The sequence below is a fragment of the Pinus tabuliformis genome, chromosome J, assembly GCF_031772625.1.
Source record: "Pinus tabuliformis cultivar Carrire ecotype Pingquan chromosome J, CPIR1, whole genome shotgun sequence".
Classification (NCBI taxonomy): Eukaryota; Viridiplantae; Streptophyta; class Pinopsida; order Pinales; family Pinaceae; genus Pinus; species Pinus tabuliformis.
Genome location: NC_142295.1, coordinates 184,490,426 through 184,507,943, shown reverse-complemented (window position 1 = coordinate 184,507,943; position 17,518 = coordinate 184,490,426). Strand labels below are relative to the sequence as shown.

General features: G+C 38.6%; 1 protein-coding gene across 1 annotated transcript in view; it reads right to left on the bottom strand.

Moving 5' to 3' along the window:
* LOC149226294 (RNA methyltransferase family protein) overlaps positions 1 to 16,887 on the bottom strand; it is a 125,773-nt gene extending 108,886 nt beyond the window's left edge. Inside the window, exon 1 of the mRNA XM_089377461.1 lies at positions 16,009 to 16,887. Within this exon, the coding sequence (XP_089233587.1) occupies positions 16,009 to 16,833 (825 nt within the window). The 5' untranslated portion in view covers positions 16,834 to 16,887. The remainder of the gene's footprint in view (positions 1 to 16,008) is intronic.
* Between the last annotated feature and the right edge of the window lie 631 nt (positions 16,888 to 17,518).

Genomic DNA, 17,518 nt, shown 5'->3' with positions numbered 1-17,518 from the left:
TTCAAGGAATTAATTGACAAAATCATTGAAATCTATTAGGATGACCTTATTGTTTTCTCTAAGGATGGTAAAGCTCATATCAATCATCTAAAGCAAGTCTTTGATAGATGTCGTGAATTTGGTCTATCATTAAATCCGGCCAAGTCTGTTTTTGGGGTAACTGAAGGGAAATTGTTGGGTCATATCATCTCCAAGGATGGCATCAAGATCGATCCTGAAAGAGTTGAGGATATTCAGCAAATTCCATTGCCTCATAATCTCAAAACCCTGCAGTCCTCCCTGGGCAAAACGGATTTCCTCGGGAGATTCATCGCGAACTATGTTGAAATTGCTAAACCCATACAATGCCTTCTAAAGAAAGATGCAAAGTTTATTTAGAAAGAGGAGGGTAGGATGGGATTTCAAAACATCAAGGATGTTATAGCCAAAGCTCCTGCTTTGGTTAGTCTAGATTATTCAAAGGACATTATGGTATTTTCATTTGCTTCTGAAGACACTATAGCAAGTGTTCTATTACAGAAGAACAAGGATGGCCATGAGCAGCCAATTGCCTTCATAAGCAAATCATTGCAGAATTCAGAATTGAAGTACAGCATTATGGAAAAACAAGCTTATGCATTGGTCAAATCCCTTAAGCATTTCATAACCTATGTGGGCTATTCAAAGATAATTGCATTTGTTCCACACTCAGCTATTAAAGATATATTGACTCAAACTGATTACTTATATATGATATCTTAAACATACCAAACAATCGTCTAGAAAAACTTCAGACATAAGCATATGGCTATTTAGGGCCAAGAGAGGGCAAGAGAGAGACCAACATTAAAGGTATATTGACTCAAATTGATTGCTTATATTGACTCAAATTGATTAATATTGTTGGTATGTTTAATATTGGTTAATTGGTGCTCTATTGTTTATCAATTGTGGATCTATATTCATTAAGCAACTGCATCTTGTGGATATCTTATCTCTTGTTGGCACTATTAAAATCTAGCACTTGTCCTTTGGTTGAGATTACCTTTTTTTTGAACATTGTGAAGTACTTAACATCATAACTGGGGTAAAAGATAACTAAGTACTTAAGTAATCTCACCTAAAAGTCTCATTCATAACCTCTGCAGAAGCATCCTAGTCCTAGCTTGCATTAAAACTTACCTCCTAGCATAAGCTAGGTTGATAGAGATCTAGGGCAACCCTTTTCCAATTAGCTTGAGGGATTCAACTCTTCTTAGTGGTTAACTCAGTGACCTTGCAGTCGTTAGAGTCACAATATCTACAACGCTAGAGGCACTGTGTAGGTGGAACGCAGGGGGAAGTATCGTTAATCAGGCAACTGCCTGCTTCTCGTTGGCTTCCATTTCACAACCTACTCTGAAGATTGTTTCTCAAAACAGTCAAGGAAGAGGTTCTATTTAAACTAAGCATATAATTAAAATTAACCAAGATCATTGCATCACACATAGATCCTAGGATTTGCACAACATATAGGTTAGTCCTTCATTTAAGCAGCGGGTGTCCATCTGGTCACTTGGTTTCAATTTATAATAAGCAAGAGTTCTGACTCCATAAGGCATTGGTCTCATACTTGAAAATATAATCTAATCAATAGTCTTGCTAACAAATCAACCAAGTGGCTAGGCCACTCTTCCGTGTCTCCCAAGCAAGTTGGTTCCCAACTTGTTTTCCTTCACCTCATTCCATAGGGACTACCCCCCATGGGAGACAGCTAGAACAGAGTGGGTGGAGATCAAAGTGACAGACCTCGCCCTGAGCAGTTGTCGTGGTGCCTGTACAATCTGGGCAACATCCTGACCCTCGTCTTCCCTCCAAATTTTGGGGATGTAGCTGGGTTGCATGTGGACCCTTTCCTCAAAACCTCTTATACTATCGCTAATAATGAGAAATCATTTCTCCCTCCTAAGCATGATCATCATGGGCAACCTACTTGTTGTGTCTCTCTATGTCAATAATCTCCTTTTCCTTCCAACCATGACCTTGTGGAGGCCACAAAGCACGTTATAAATGATAGGGACCATAACGAGGATGATATGCCTAAGGTTGCCATTCATCCAAGATTTATGAGCTTTTCATATCTCTATCTTTTGGTTGAAGGAGAGGATCCTATGGAATAGATTGCATCCTTCCATTCCCCCTTCGCCCATGATCCTCCATATGTGGTCATTTTATTTTCCCACCTCCTGCCTTGTGACCTTCCATATGGTCATTCCTGTCATTACCTTTGCTGCATGAGTAAACAAAGGAGCAGGTATTCTCATATTGATTGGATGATATGTTGGTTGCAATGGTCTATGATTACACTTAATACTGATATAATGCAATATGCATGTTAGGATAGTTGCGTTTAGATTAAATTTGCATTTATATTAGATTTTATTTCTTGTTGATTTTTTATGGCCTAACATAAGCATGGGCGACCATAAAACTTTACAAAAGCATGCTTCCCCGTGTGCTTAATCTTTGATGTGCAGGTAACAGGTCTACAATCCCAAGAGATTGTTGGTGTTCTAACAATCTTCCTATTCGAGTACGTTCGTGCACTCTAACTAAGAGACAATGTCCTAGTTGGAGCCAGATGTTACCCACAACCTGTGGGTGACACCCATAGGAGAATTTTTTATCCTATATTGTCTTCAACCGACAACCAGCAACCCCTTGCAGCCACCAAATAGCTTGATGTGCCACCATCTCCGCCACCTGAGCTAGCCATTATGTGCCCTTGCCCATCTGTTATGATTGTATATTTGAAGGTGGGCCTTCCAAACTCGAACGTATGGATTTTCGTTATGAAATTGGGTATTTTTGCTTACTTATCATGGACACATATGGACATGGATTAGTGGGGGGATTTGGCGGAAAGAATGGGCTTGGTCTGTACTCTTGTCACCTTGTCCAATTTGGCGGTTAGTCTCATATCTTAGCCTCATGGGATCTCCTCTATTGGCTACTAGCTTTAGGCGTGGCACTACATGGGAAACCCCATTTTGATTGCGTGGTCTCGTTTCCCGACACCACATATATCACTCTCCTTCGCTCATTATAACCCCATTTTCACATTTTCCCATCCAGGTTCACATTTGTCCATTGGGTCCACAAGGAGTTATCTTCCCCCTCCCCTTGTCCACACTTTGGGTCAAGCCTAGAATGATGCCCCGGAGGTTGACGCTGCTAAAAGAAAGCAAAAGCATAATTTGGCCAATTTCAACAGGAAATGTACCATAAAATGCAAAATATGGTCGGGACATACAAATTTAGTATGTGTGCAAAAGCCAACATGAGATCTACCCCCTATCATTATGGCCATCACCCTGGTTCCTAGGGCCCCTATACGAGCCCCCTGCATCATTAAGGAACCCATGATTGTCCCAACCCTTGGTGGGAGATGAATTGCCCAACCTTGAGGGGGTATTTGTTGAAATATGTAACTAGGTTTGTTCTTCATAAATGTATTTGAGATGTACTTATGAAAAGAATGAAGAAAATGTTTTTATTATTATTTCTATGACTTATTAAAGCATGGGTTTCATGCTTGGGTCATCATGTTTTAGGTCAAAGTCCCCACTGAGGACTTCTAGGATTTATTCTGCGTCTTTAGAGTCATTGTACATTAAAAGAGACCCTTCTTGGGCTTTCGAATCATGTAAAAAGAATTAGTTTTTGAGTCAAAAATGAATTTAGTCTCCTCCACACCAAGTCGGCCTCAAGAGTCAAGACAAGTAATTCGACCTCCCTAAAGGCTATAAATACAATGTAGTTCGAATTCATTTGGAGCATCTCATTCTCTCTCACATAGTTCGATCTTTAAAGTTGGAAGCTGGAAAAGTGCGAAGTTGGTAAGGGGCTAGAAAAGGAGATAGAAAGAAGTGTGAGTTTCTAGAAGAAGATAGAAGACCTCAAGATCGAAATTTTAGGACAACTCTCACTCAGTTCTGAGGTGTATCAAGGGAGATCAAATTCTTCCAAGTCTGGTCGAAGATGTTGTTGTTGTTGCTACTGCTACTAGGTCGAAGCTACCACTGGCTCGAAGTTGTTGTTGATGTTGCTAGGTTGAAGTTGCTTTTGAAGGGTCATCATCTACAAGGAGGATTGAGGGCAAACTTGGTGTGGAGGAAGTCTTTGTTTGGGTCTAGAGTCTTTGATTATCTCGAGAAACTATTGAAGGAAGAATTGTTGACTGAGTTTTCCCCTAGATAGGGGTTTTGCCTTAGCTATCGACCTACATCTGTTGTCCTTGTGTTATTGTTTTGGTAATTGCTTGATGAACTAAAAGATAAAAGAATCACAAGTAATTATCTATATAAGAAAATATTTCTGCCTTTCTGATTTTCTAACAAGGTATCAGAGCTAAGGTGAAGGAAGGAAAAAGGCAGTTTTGAATATCCACTAGAAGGAATCTAAAGGATTGATCAAGGGATCATATATGGAGCTCTTATAAGAAAATAAGCTCACTATCTTCAACAAAGTCGAACGCAATAAAGAGTGAAAAAAAATTGAAAGGAGCATCAAACTACAGGTCTTGGAAGAAGAGGATTGACCTCATTCTTGAAAAGAACAAGGTCTTGGATGTGGCCAAAGGAAAGGTAAAGAAACCTACCGAAGAATCCAGTGATGCAGACAAGGGGAAGTATAGAGAATTGAAGATATTGGCTATGACTCTGATGATAGAAAGTATAAAGGACAATCTTGTTCCATACATTTCCAATAAAGACCATGCTCAAGAAATGTATGAAGCTTTGTCAAAATTATTCACCATCAAAAATATTGGTCAAATAGCAAGTTTGAAGAATGAGTTAAGGACTACTAAGATGACAAAGGATGATATTGTGGCTTCATTCTTTGTGAGGATATCTAGAATTAGAGATGAACTTCAAGCCATAGATGAAATTGTACCGGAGAAGGAGCTAGTAATCACTGCACTATTGGGATTACCACCTACTTGGAGTTCTTTTGCTTCAGGTCTCAATAGTTGGAAAGAAGCTCCTACCTTTGAACAATTGTGGAATGCTTGCACCCAAGAAGAAATGAGAATTTCATTAGTATCCAACAACGAAGAAGAAAAGGTGTCAAATGCATACTCCGCTTCTCACAAGAAAGGACACTCCAAGAAGTCAAGAGGGCCAAGAAGGAAAGTTGATATGTCCAAGATAGAATGCTACCAATGCCACAAGATGGGTCACTATAGAAGTGATTGTCCTGACAATCCGAAGAACAAGAAAAGAAGCAGAGATCAAGCCAATGTTGTTGAAGAAGGATCTCCAAAGAAGACTAAGCCCAAAGAACTGGATATAAGGGACTTACACTACTAAGTCCTTTGACCTAAGCTTTAGTTATTTTATTTTCTAGTTTTTAGGTCTAATGTATTTTGGAAAAACATTTTTATTTGTTCTTAAGGTTATAGGTATCCCTCAAGCTTGGAGGGAGCCCTCATCAACCTCCAAAAATAAGTATCCTATTACCATTTTCATTTTTAGTTTTAGTTTTCCTTACTTATCTAGTTTTGTTTGCATTAAATATTAATCACATTTCTACTCTTATTTTCCTTGTCTAGGAAAACTCGTTGAAGACTTAAGGAAGAAGGCCTCACAAAAACAAAGCATTGGAATTACAAGGTTCCTTAAGAAACAAGAGGTATGTTTTGAATTACAAGTTTTGCTCTCTCCATATTCATTCTTGATAAACTATTACTAACATCTTTTTGTCTAGCTTTCTTGAATCTTGAAGATTCTTGATTGGGTGATTCATCATTAGATAAATCTACTCTTCTCATATCTTTGATTACTCCTGTGGAACCCTAGAAAGGTTCATTGTGAAAACCCTTACTTAAGGGTATGTTGATGAGTATATGTGAAACCCTAACCTACTTAGGGTTATTGTTGAAAGAAAATGTTTGATGTTTTGATGAAGTCATGTTTGGGGTTTTGGTATGGTTATGGAAACCTAACTTGTTAGGGTTGAATGGTGATGTTTGAAATTCCGAACCTTTGAGGTATTGATAATTTAAGGTTTACTATGTTTTGTATTTAGACCCTAGATCATTAGGGTTTGGTAGGGTGTATAAGCAAGACCCTTATAATGTCCTAGAAATGAAATCCTTGGCATATATGTGTTTGTCTGATCAAACCCTAGTCTAATCAAGTTTGTTATATGTCTAACTCTTATTGATATTTGTGTAGTTGAGTTTGACTAACACATGTTATGATATACTTGTGCATGATGATGGAATCCTAGATAAATAAGTTGACCTAATTATTGATGGTCATGAGTCCTAGGGTTTGGAACTAAACCCTAGTCAAAGTTTGATTCTCTAAGATGATAATATTTGTGAATTCTAGGGTGTTGTAATTAAACCTTAGTAGAAGTCCAAAACTCTGATATATGATGACTATGTGATAATTTGACATTTGTGTAAGATTGTTGAAATCTGAGTTTTAGTTATGATTGATGTTTGATTGTTTGAGAAAATCTAGGGTTTGCAACAAACCCTAGTGGAAGCTAGTCATGTTGTTACTTTGAATTGAGTTGTGATTGGTTTTGGTTGTTAAAAGCTCATGTATGAAATCTAGGATCTCGCACTAAATCCTAGTGAGAAGTCTAACATATGAATTTTGAAGTTGTTAGATACATTGTAGATCTATATTTGTCTGAATTGTTTCTAGGGTTTGCAATATGATGTAGTAGGGTATGTCATACCTCTGAAAGAAACATTGAAACCCTAGATGTAATGAAAGTTGTTATGAAATGCTCAAAGTCTTGATGAAGTAGTCTAGGGTTTATGACAAAAACCCTAGTAAGAAGTTGGAGTGTATGTGTCTCTTATGTGTAATTAAGTGTTTTGATGTGTAAAGTTGAATGCTTCCATGATTTTGATATGGTTAACTTCATGCTTCTATAGATTTGGTTGTACTTGCTATCTAAGTTGTGCAGGTACATAATCTTCAAGAGGGTGAAGATGTTCGTAAAGTAAGTTAATATGATAAGCATGATGTGAATGATGATGGTCATGATAACTTTGATAAAAAGGATGGAAGCCATGAAAGATTCTTCGATGTCGTAGAAAAGAAGTAGAACTCCCTAAGTCAAGAGGGAACCTGGATGAAATCTCTCTAAGTTAAGAGGGAGCCTGAATGAAAGAAACCTCCCTAAGTTGAGAGGGAGGTCATATCATAGTCATGATGGACACCTTGATAAAAGAAATTGGAGAATGTATTTTGAAGGGCTGCTGAGATAAGAAAAGTCGGATCAATTTGTGGAATATGTTGTTGCATGAAAAGTAGGAAAGGAAGTTGTATGGTTGAGGAATCTTCTGTCAAGATTCATTGGGAAAGCTCTAAGTCCTACTATGAAAAGTTGAGAAGCAACATCAAGTTGTCTGGAAGACCACGAAGCTTTGTATCTATTTATGTACATTTGAAAGTTTGTTACTAATTGGGGTTGTGTTTGAACAGATAAATCGCTCGCAGGTTAGATAGCATGTTTTACATGCTTAGGGTTGTCGATCAGTTTGATTGGAGAGATTTGTTGTCGATCTGTGTAATCGAGGCGGATTTGTTACCGATTGGAATAATTAGGAAGTTGAGGCTTTGTGTGTGAAACATTGCCTGGGAGGACATCTAGTCAGCACTATGTGTTGATGTTTAGTTCCCGAAGTAGGGAGGGTGGCGTTGGTCATGGAGCTCTGACCTCGAATACACACCTAGATCCCTGGGTTGATGGTTAGCAAGTAAGCCTAATGGTACCTAGAGAGGCTGAAAGCTTTAGTCCATCTTAGTCCCACTTGGATAGATTGCCCTGGTTAGGAATCTAGTCCATGGCATTGTGGTGCCTAAACTGTTGAAGGACGTTGGATAGATTGCCCTGGTCAGGAATCTAGTCCATGGCATTATGGTGCCTAAACTGTTGAAGGATGTTGGATAGATTGCCCTAGTCAGGAATCTAGTCCATGGCATTGTGGTGCCTAAAATTCTTCATGGTTCATGTGTTCTGAGATCTTCCTTGTACTAATGAATACCTCCCTAGTTAAGAGGGAGTGTTGAAATATGTAACTAGGTTCGATCTTCATAAATGTATTTGAAATGTACTTATCAAAAGAATGAAGAAAATATTTTTATTATTATTTCTATGACTTATTAAAGCATGGGTTTCATGCTTGGGTCATCATGTTTTAGGTCAAAGTCCCCATTGAGGACTTCTAGGATTTATTCTGAGTCATTAGAGTCATTGTACATTAAAAGAGACCCTTCTTGGGCTTTCGAATCATGAAAAAAGAATTATTTTTCAAGTCAAAAATGGATTTAGTCTCCTCCACACCAAGTCAGCCTCAAGAAGATCAAGTTGGCCTCAAAACAAGTAATTTGACCTCCCTATAAGACTATAAATAAAAGGCAGTTTGAATTCATTTGGAGCATCTCATTCTCTCTCACATAGTTTGATCTCTGAAGCTGGAAGCTAGAAAAGTGCGCAGTTGGTAAAGGGATAGAAAAGGAGCTGGAAAGAAGTGTGAGTTTCTGGAAGGAGACAATAGACCTCAAGATCGAAATTTTGGGACAACTCTCACTCAGTTCTGAGATGTATCAAGGGAGAGCGAAGTCTTCCAAGTCTGGTCAAAGCTGTTGCTACTGCTACTGGGTCGAAGTTGTTGCGAATGTTGTTAGGCTGAAATTGGTTTTGAAGGGTCATCATCTGCAAGGAGGATTGAGGGCTAACTTGGTGTGGAGGAAGTCTTTGTCTGGGTCTAGAGTCTTGGATTATCTCGAGAAACTATTGAAGGAAGAATTGTTGACTGGGTTTTCCCCTAGATAGGGGTTTTGCCCTGGTTGTCCGCCTACATCTGTTGTCCTTATGTTATTGTTTTGGTAATTGCTTGATGAACTAAAAGATAAAAGAAGAGCATAAAAATAAAAGAATCACAAGTAATTATCTATATAAGAAAATCTTTCTACCTTTCTGATTTTCTAACAGTATTCACTGCTACATCATTCACATCATGCTCTCATTCCCTGGAGCCTCGAGCAGTTATATAAGAAAAATCAAAAAAGGCAAAAGGCATATGAAGAAGGGTGGAAAAACAAAGGTCGGGGTAACTCATGTACCACGATTGCTCCCTCCTACATTCGTATACCCAAGTGTGAGCTTCCCTTATTATAGCTACCTTTGTACTATGGCATGTGGCTTGGAGTCTTCCCTTGATGCCCCACTTTGTTCCATCATTATATCACATATCACCTGCCACTTGAGGGATGTTCCATGGACGTGTCACTCTCTTAGAGATTGAAACCACCTAATAGGTTCCTTGGTTAACCTTATTCTTGAACTTGGAGACACTTGTACATTCTAAAGCCCATTATGGAAGGGCATGCCACTAGGAAGTGTCCACTTGGTTCCATGATTAGTAAGCTCATTTACTCAATTGCATAGATGATTTGTTGTATTGGAAGGTGAGGAGACACATTGGATCTTATACAGGATTGCAGGTGGGTCTTCATATCTTTGGGTTTGGTCTCCCTATACGGGGTCTAAACCCATATTGGCGTTTGTAAGGTGAGCGTTGGGAGCCATGGGTCTCCACTATAGTAGAGAGTAGATAGCCACATCATGGCATCCTTCAATTCCACTCATTGCTCACTCGTGTTCCACTTATGACAATGATGATGCACCTGGACCACCTTGCCCAGCCAGCTAAATACTTGCACCTCACACTTGGCAGTTGATCCAGGGGGTTGTGTCTCACCATGGGAGACAAAGGGATGGCTTGCATCATTGTTCCAGCCCTTACAAATGGGATACATGCTTGTTCAATTCAATTGGAGACCCATGAGGATGTTTTTGTGCCCCCATAACCACTTTGGGGCACCACAAGTCATTTGCTTGGATATCAAGGGGTCATCCCCTTCATCACTATTATTGGAGCCCTTCTACTCATTTTGGCACATTTTGGACTTCATTTGGCTTTGCAATGGCCCTCCTAGCTACTTGTTTATCATTTTGGCCCTCTTGAGAGGTTAATATTTCATATTTTGGAGCTATTTGGTGGGCTTGTCACCAATTAAAGTGTTATTTTGCACATTAGAGACTGTTTTAGGGGTTTGTTAGGCTAATTAGACCCATTTGAACAATTAGAGGCTCATATAAATACATGAGACCTCATTTGTAATTCTCATCATCACTTGGATTTGGATCATTGTTTCTTCTGGAGTTTCGCTATAGCTATTGGAGGACGAATTGGATAGTCTTTGATGCGTTTTGATATTTGGAAAAGAATTCTTAGTCTTGAAGCTTTGATTTTCTCTCTCTTTGGTGATTGGATATATTCGCTATACTTGTAAGTGCTCTTTCATGCTATATTTCTCTATTTCATGTCACATGTATAATGTATGGAATTTTCACTCATAGAATCTTGGTTTCTACCCTAATTGAAGTGCGAATTTGATTTTTGTGAGAGTTTCATATGTTACATGTCTATTATGGTGAATGAATGTTCCTAGGTGTTTATTATCTATGTAATTACCTTGATAAGTTATCGAATTGCAACAATAAGAAGTATAATTTTTCTTGGTAACCTAGTTGTTGCCCTTAGGGCCATGCGAAGTTGTTGGGAGCTCCTTGATTGGGCAAAAGATACTCCAAACATTGAAATCTCGTTGACTACATTCTCCCAATAGACTAGGCATTGGTCTAATCCTTGATGATCACTTTAACGAAAATCTTTTCACCTCCCTCTCTCTCTTTTTCTAAGCCCTAACCCTAGTGTCTCCTAGGGCATCACACGAAATATATTGTAGCCATCCATTTGGTGAGCGAGTTGGGGCACAACTTCGTTGGAGTGTCCTCTAGGTCCTCACAAATTTTGAGAGAATTCTCATGGCTAGATTTGGAATTATCCTAAGCCCTTATTCCAATTTCATTCTTGGTCTTAGGTTTCATAGGTTAATGGCTTCATCGAGGATCATTGCATTGAAAATTCAAGTCAAATCTAATCTCTTTGATCCTTTTCTCCTCCCTTACTTGGTCAAGACCCTTTGTTTGAAGTTTACCTTAAACCCTTGACTTTGTTTGGGTCCACTAAGGTTTCTTTATGGTCGCACAACCTTATCACTCCAATTTCAAAAGGATCATTTCAAGAGCCCTATTCTCTTAGGATTCTTATGTCTTGGGTGCCCCTCATCAAGATATATCTCCCATCTATAGGTCTAGGCTCCCTTTAAGCCATTGTTGGAGAGCCATACACCTTGCTTCCTAAGCAAGTAAACCCTATCATCTGAGCCTCTCCTGTGAATAGGCTTTTGAAATCACTATCTTTCCATCATTGATATACCCTTTATAGTGATTTCCCTTATACCGGGACTCCTCCCATCGGTGAAAGTCCGTAAAGGGCAAGAGACATTGATTGAGGTGACAGTGGGTCTTTGTCCCATTGTTGCCACTTGGTCTAGTAGTTGCCCCTTTGGAACCTCTCCTAGGACCCCTGCTAGATTGAGCGGTAACAAGGCCTAGATATGTTGCTTAACAACCAAGATAACATAAATCTCTTACAAGAATGCCCAAGAAAGTGAAGAAGTAGGTGGTTAAGCCTAGAGACTTTTTCACCTTCATCATCCTCTACTAAAGGGTTTCAACAACATTTCCCTTAGCAATCATACAAATTCTTTTTGAAGGGATATTAACAATTTCATTTTATATAAAGATTTATAGAAAACGGGAGAATAAGTTTTTATAGCATACTTCCTTCAAAGGACAATTGTTGTTTGATTATCCAAAAATGGTTTATCCATATTTACAAATAGGGGAAGAATCCCTCACCACTCAAGAAAAGATATTACAATAGTGTGTGAGAACTCTATGTTGTTAATAAATGTTTTGAATCATAATAGTGTGGTGTATTAGACTATGTAGCCTATTTACATATGAAAGTGCATTCTTTACTTCATCAAATTTTGCTCACCCATTGTTACGCCCTTTGTTATATAAATGAGCTATAAAAGTGTAAGAGCAAAGAAGAGCACCTCAAAATAAAATAGTGACTTTACTATGAGTATGCCTAATTGTCCTCACTACTAAATGTTAATCTCAACCAAGTCTCCCAAATAATTGCAATCAACCAATCAAAGTACCCTTAAGAAATTGACAACAGTGTTAGGGCAATAGGTGGTTGAAGGGTGCATAGTTTCGAGAGGAATGATAACACCCATGTAGGAAAGAATAATGGTGTCATTATGCAAGGGAAGAAAATACATCACTAACACCCTACTGAGAATGGAATTGATTTCAAAGTTCAGAGACACAAATCAGTGTAATACCAACCCTCCACCCAAGTTAGCATGACAATGCTATGTATAATGTCCAAGTGTGCTATGAGAGTCAACCCCATACATGTTGCTCAAGAGCCAAGATAATATAAATCTCTTACAAATCAATGCAAGGAAATGAAAAACCTAGTGGCTAAGCTTGAAGATTTGCCCACCTTCATCATCATTGAAAGAATGGTTTCAAGGTCATTTCGCTAAGCAACCATAAAATTATTTCCTAACAAATATTAAAAGTTCCCTTTAATATCAAGATTTACAAAAAATAGGGGCATAAGTCTCGATGCCATACTCTCTTCAAAACACAATCATTGTTTAATTAATCAAAAAATGTCTTTATCTAAATTTACAAATAAGGAAGAACCCCTCACCACTCAAGAAAAGTGATGACATTAGTAAGTGAAGACTATAGTTTTAAAAATCGGCCAGTCGGCAAGGTTGAGGTAATGAACCAGCACATAATCCGATTTGGGGACCAATTGGTATCGGTTAGGTACCAAAACCAGCTAATTTGTTACCTAATCAGTGCCAACCAATTTGAATTGACCGATTCTGCTCCAAACCAGACCGATTCATCAAAACACGCACATGGCAAGGAGGACCCACGGGTGGTTTTTTGAGGAGGTTTCTAAGGAAATCAAGGGTTCTTTTAGGTGGTTGCCACTACTACTATTGAGGTCCCATAGGAGTATGAGTGGCTCACACTCTAAGCCAGATGATGTTTATATATCTCTTGGTTATGATCCCATGTCTAGCAGTGGTGATGAGTTTGATTAGTGATCATGTTGATCAATAATTTATAGTAGGCTAGTGGCCTAGTAGCTTGAGTTGTAGCATTGTTTTTGGACTCTAGAGGCCATTTAGAGCCTCATTGATTATGTATTTTGTTGATGATATGTATTGCACTTGGTGCCATTTTGATATATGCACCCTTACATGGTATATAGATGAGAAAACTTTGCATATTTTGCCTTTAATGGTTTGGAATCTTAAAAATGATTTTTTTATTAAATATTAATTATTTTATGTATATTATTCAATTTTGGTTCATTGAATCTAGTTTGATCCAATTCCAGTTCGAACCCCGAATTGATAGGTGGCCCGGTTCAAAACCCAGTTCTGGTTTTTAAAACTATGGTGAAGAACCCTTTGCAAGTATGAAGAAATGATTGTGAAAGTTTACCACCAGATTGAGAGAAGCCATGAAGAAGGTGTAGTTAAGAACTTCATGTGGAAATCAATTGCCCTTTCTAATTACATTTTGGGAGAAAGAATTAAACTAAGCAAACCAATGCTAAGTCAACAGATTGGACATGCATCAAAGCAATATCGAGATTCCTTGAAACCCACTACTTAGACAAGGGGCTAATATCCTATGAATAGTCGTAGTTGAAAAAAAAAAAAAAAACTCAACAACTCCTGATTTGTGAACAATTAGAAAGAAAAGAGCAAATTTGAGAACCTCAATTAAGTTATGGCATTAGGTATATTGCACGTTTAGTGTTTTGTAATGGACAAAACAACTAGTTGCATGAGCAAGGTGATTCAAGTGTGAACATGCCAAGGCAACGCTGCCCCGATTCCATGGAAACTGAATAGTGACTGACTTACACAAAAAAGTCACAAATGTCCATGGATTACAAATTTATCACCAATTTTGTTAATACAACAGGTCACTAGACATAATGCAGTCAAGCTATTGTTGAAGAATGTAACTAGTGTCGATCTTCATAATTGTATTTGATGAAAATAAAGAGAAAAAAAAATTATTGTAAAAGAAATTTTATTTTGAAGCATGGGTTTCATGCTCTTTTATTTATTTTCTAGATCAAAGCCACCACTGAAGGCTTCTAGGTTTTGTCCTGAGTCAACAACGTCATTTTTATTAAACCCTTTTTGGGCTTTTGTATCATGTAAAAAGAATTATTTGAGTCAAAAGTGTCATTTGTCACCTCCACACCAAGTCGGCCTGGATTAGGGCTATTCGACCCAGCAAAAGGAATATATATGGAGAGGTAGCTCGGCTCGTTTGAAGCACACACTCAACAAGTTCAATCTACAAGAGAAAGAGGCAGAAAAGAAGAGCCAAGTTGAGGAGAAAGAAGGAAAAAGTTGGGGAAGACAAGAACCAAGTTTTTAGGCATCTCTCTCTCACACATGCAAAATTACTAGACTGAAGCTAGGGCTGAAATTTCTAAATCAACTGCAAGTCCAAAATTTTGGCCCGAAATTCTGGATTGAAGTTGCATCTAAGACTCTAACACTTGGAGACTTTGGCAAGGATCATTTACTGGAAGGAAGGGCTGACTTGGTGATTGGAGGAGGCCTTTGTCTAGGTCTAAAAGGTCTTGGAACGTCTCATCTTGATTTGAATTTACTAGTGGAAGAGTTGGATTGGGTTTTCCCCTTGGAAGGGTTTTGCCTTGGCTAAGTGCCTACATCTTGTGTCTCTTGTTCTTGTGGTCTTCATATACATTTAATTTGATAATTGTTTGATGAAAGATAATCTAACATGAAAGTAAAAAAAGTCAACATAAATCACAAATAATTATCCAGACGGAAAAATCAAACCCTAATTCCTATAAACATTGATTTCTCAACAGCTACACCACTTTGAGAGATTTATCTTTCCATTAAAATAAAATATGCAGTGAGTACCAAAACCCAAATACTACTTAATTCCTAAACTTATATCCTATTGAATACTCGTCATATTTTAGACTTCGTCTATCATACAGGCCTTCTCATTAATACAAGAGAGAAAATTTTGAGGGATAATGTACTCGGCATAAATATACTCTAGTACATGGATTACCAAAAAAAAGTACAAAGCTTACATTAGCAACATGACTTCTGGAAAATGTGAATTGGTTAATGTTTTTCAAATATGTTCTAACTGGCGTCTTTGTATTCTAAAAAATTAATATAGCTAGTGCAGACCCAGCTAACCGAGGTCTGATGCGAAGCTCGAGGTTGCATATCCTGAAGTCCAATAATTTTGATATAATAACAATTTGTGTAAGCCGCCTTCTGCCTGTTATACGTTTTGGAGTTTTTTTAATACAATTTCTGATCGAACATGCTTACAAGTCAGCAGGATTTGTTGGAATCATCAATTTGAATTATAAACTCTCTGTCAGTAGGGATTTGTTGGAATCATCAATTTGAATTATAAACTCTCTGTCAACGTTTTTCGAGGTTTTTCAAAATGCTGAATTCATATATTCAGTCAAAAACGAATTTTAAATAACAAAAGATCATCATTTGGTAAAAATTGTTTAACCAAAATCTCCAAAAACATATAATAATTAGATAACACCTTGTATAAATTAGACAATTAGACCTATGCATCCTGGGGCTTTTAACCTTCTATGTTCATACCAAATGCAGCCAATGCACCATGTAGTTAATGGGCGAGGACTGGAACACCGACAACCTCGAGGGCTAGCTTGATTTGTCGATGCTTTTATATGAAAGTTCAAGAAGGCCTCGAGATCAAATCCCATTGAGTCCCTGGGATTTTCAGCCAGTATTTCAGCTAATTGTTACATTCATCCTCCATGTGGAAAAACGGAGAAGGAGAAGGAAATGTACAGACGGCAGCAAGTCACCAGCATGCTTAATACGAGGCGAAGTGAAGGACTATATTTCTCGGGAAAAAAAGGGCAAGGACAGCGACACATACCTGCAGTTCATATCTCTGCACATTGTAGCGAGCAATGGCTAGGGCAACATGGCTGAGATCCACTGCCACTACGTGACCTTCTGTGTCTAGTAACCGTGCCAGGCCTATGGCAAGGGCACCGCTCCCAGTGCCCAAATCAGCCCACACCCCTCTAGCCAATGACCCATCTGTAGCAATTGCCTTTTGGGCTATTTCTATCAGTTCTTCCGTCACTGGCCTAGGAATCAGAACCCCTTCTTGCACGGACAGTACCACATCTCTCCAATGCGAACAGCCTACAATATACTGAAATGGCCTTCTTTTCTCTACTCTATCACTCCACAGTGAATACAAGTCCTCAACACTCGTTCTCATATTCAAAGTGACAGGGGCCTCCATCGTCGCCAAATTTGGAGAATACTCATCTACTGCATCCTCCAGAAGCCATTCAATCTCCCTCAATAAGTCCTCGGAATCAGGGCCCCCATCAGCCTCCAAAAGCTTGGTCCCAACTGAGTTTGCCAAGTCCTGAGCCCATTTTCTCCAGTTTAGTAGGTCTTCTGAACATGTCGAGAAGATGGTTGGTCTTTCGAACAGAGGAACTTGAAGTTTTACCGCTTCCTCCACAGTTTCTGTTAATGTGGATACTGTTTGGGCATTTAATGTGAGAGGAAATGGTGACTTTCTTGATGAATATGGAGGAATGAAGTTTAGGAATGAGGGAGTATATATCGGTGTCGAGCAACGGAAGAAATTTGACGCTGCAGATCGGATTTTCAAAGGGGGTGATGAATTGCAGCACAGCCCAATTGCAGCGGTGGCTGCCTGCCTGAGAGCTGAGGCCATCCCGCATTCAGACTCCTATAAATTGCCACCCTTAAAATGGTATTTAAGATCTCCACAATTACGATTGAATTGTCTCTATCCACGTGCACATTATTGAAACCTAGATTTATGTTTCCACTAATCCAATGGACAAGTGGCTTTGGCTTTTATTAAATACATTAACGTAGGTTTTTTTCGATGTGGTTGATTGTCTAACTGTTATGTACATCGTCAGAGCTACATAAAAGTATCGCTTCTGGTTGGTTCAACTACGGAGCTTAAATCTGCCATGGAACATTGTACTACGCAGAGCTATCTGAAATTATCATTTTTTGTCGGTTTAACCACGGAACTGGATCCCAATAGTGTCGAAAGAATTGAAATCACTGCGAAACATTGTACCAGGCATATAACTTGATCTCGATAGTGTCGAGAGAATTGAAATCGTCACAGAACATTGTATCATTGTACTAGGCAGATCTATCTGAAATGATCACTTTTTGTTGGCTTAACCACGGAACTTGACCCTGATAGTGTCGAGAGAATTGAAATCACCACGGCTGCAAAACATTGTACCACGCATATAACTTGACCCCGATAGTGTCGAGAGAATTGAAATCGCCACAGAACATTGTACCAGACATATCTACTTGAAAGGATCACTTCCTGTTGGCTCAACCATAGAGCTTGACCCCGAGAGTGTTAA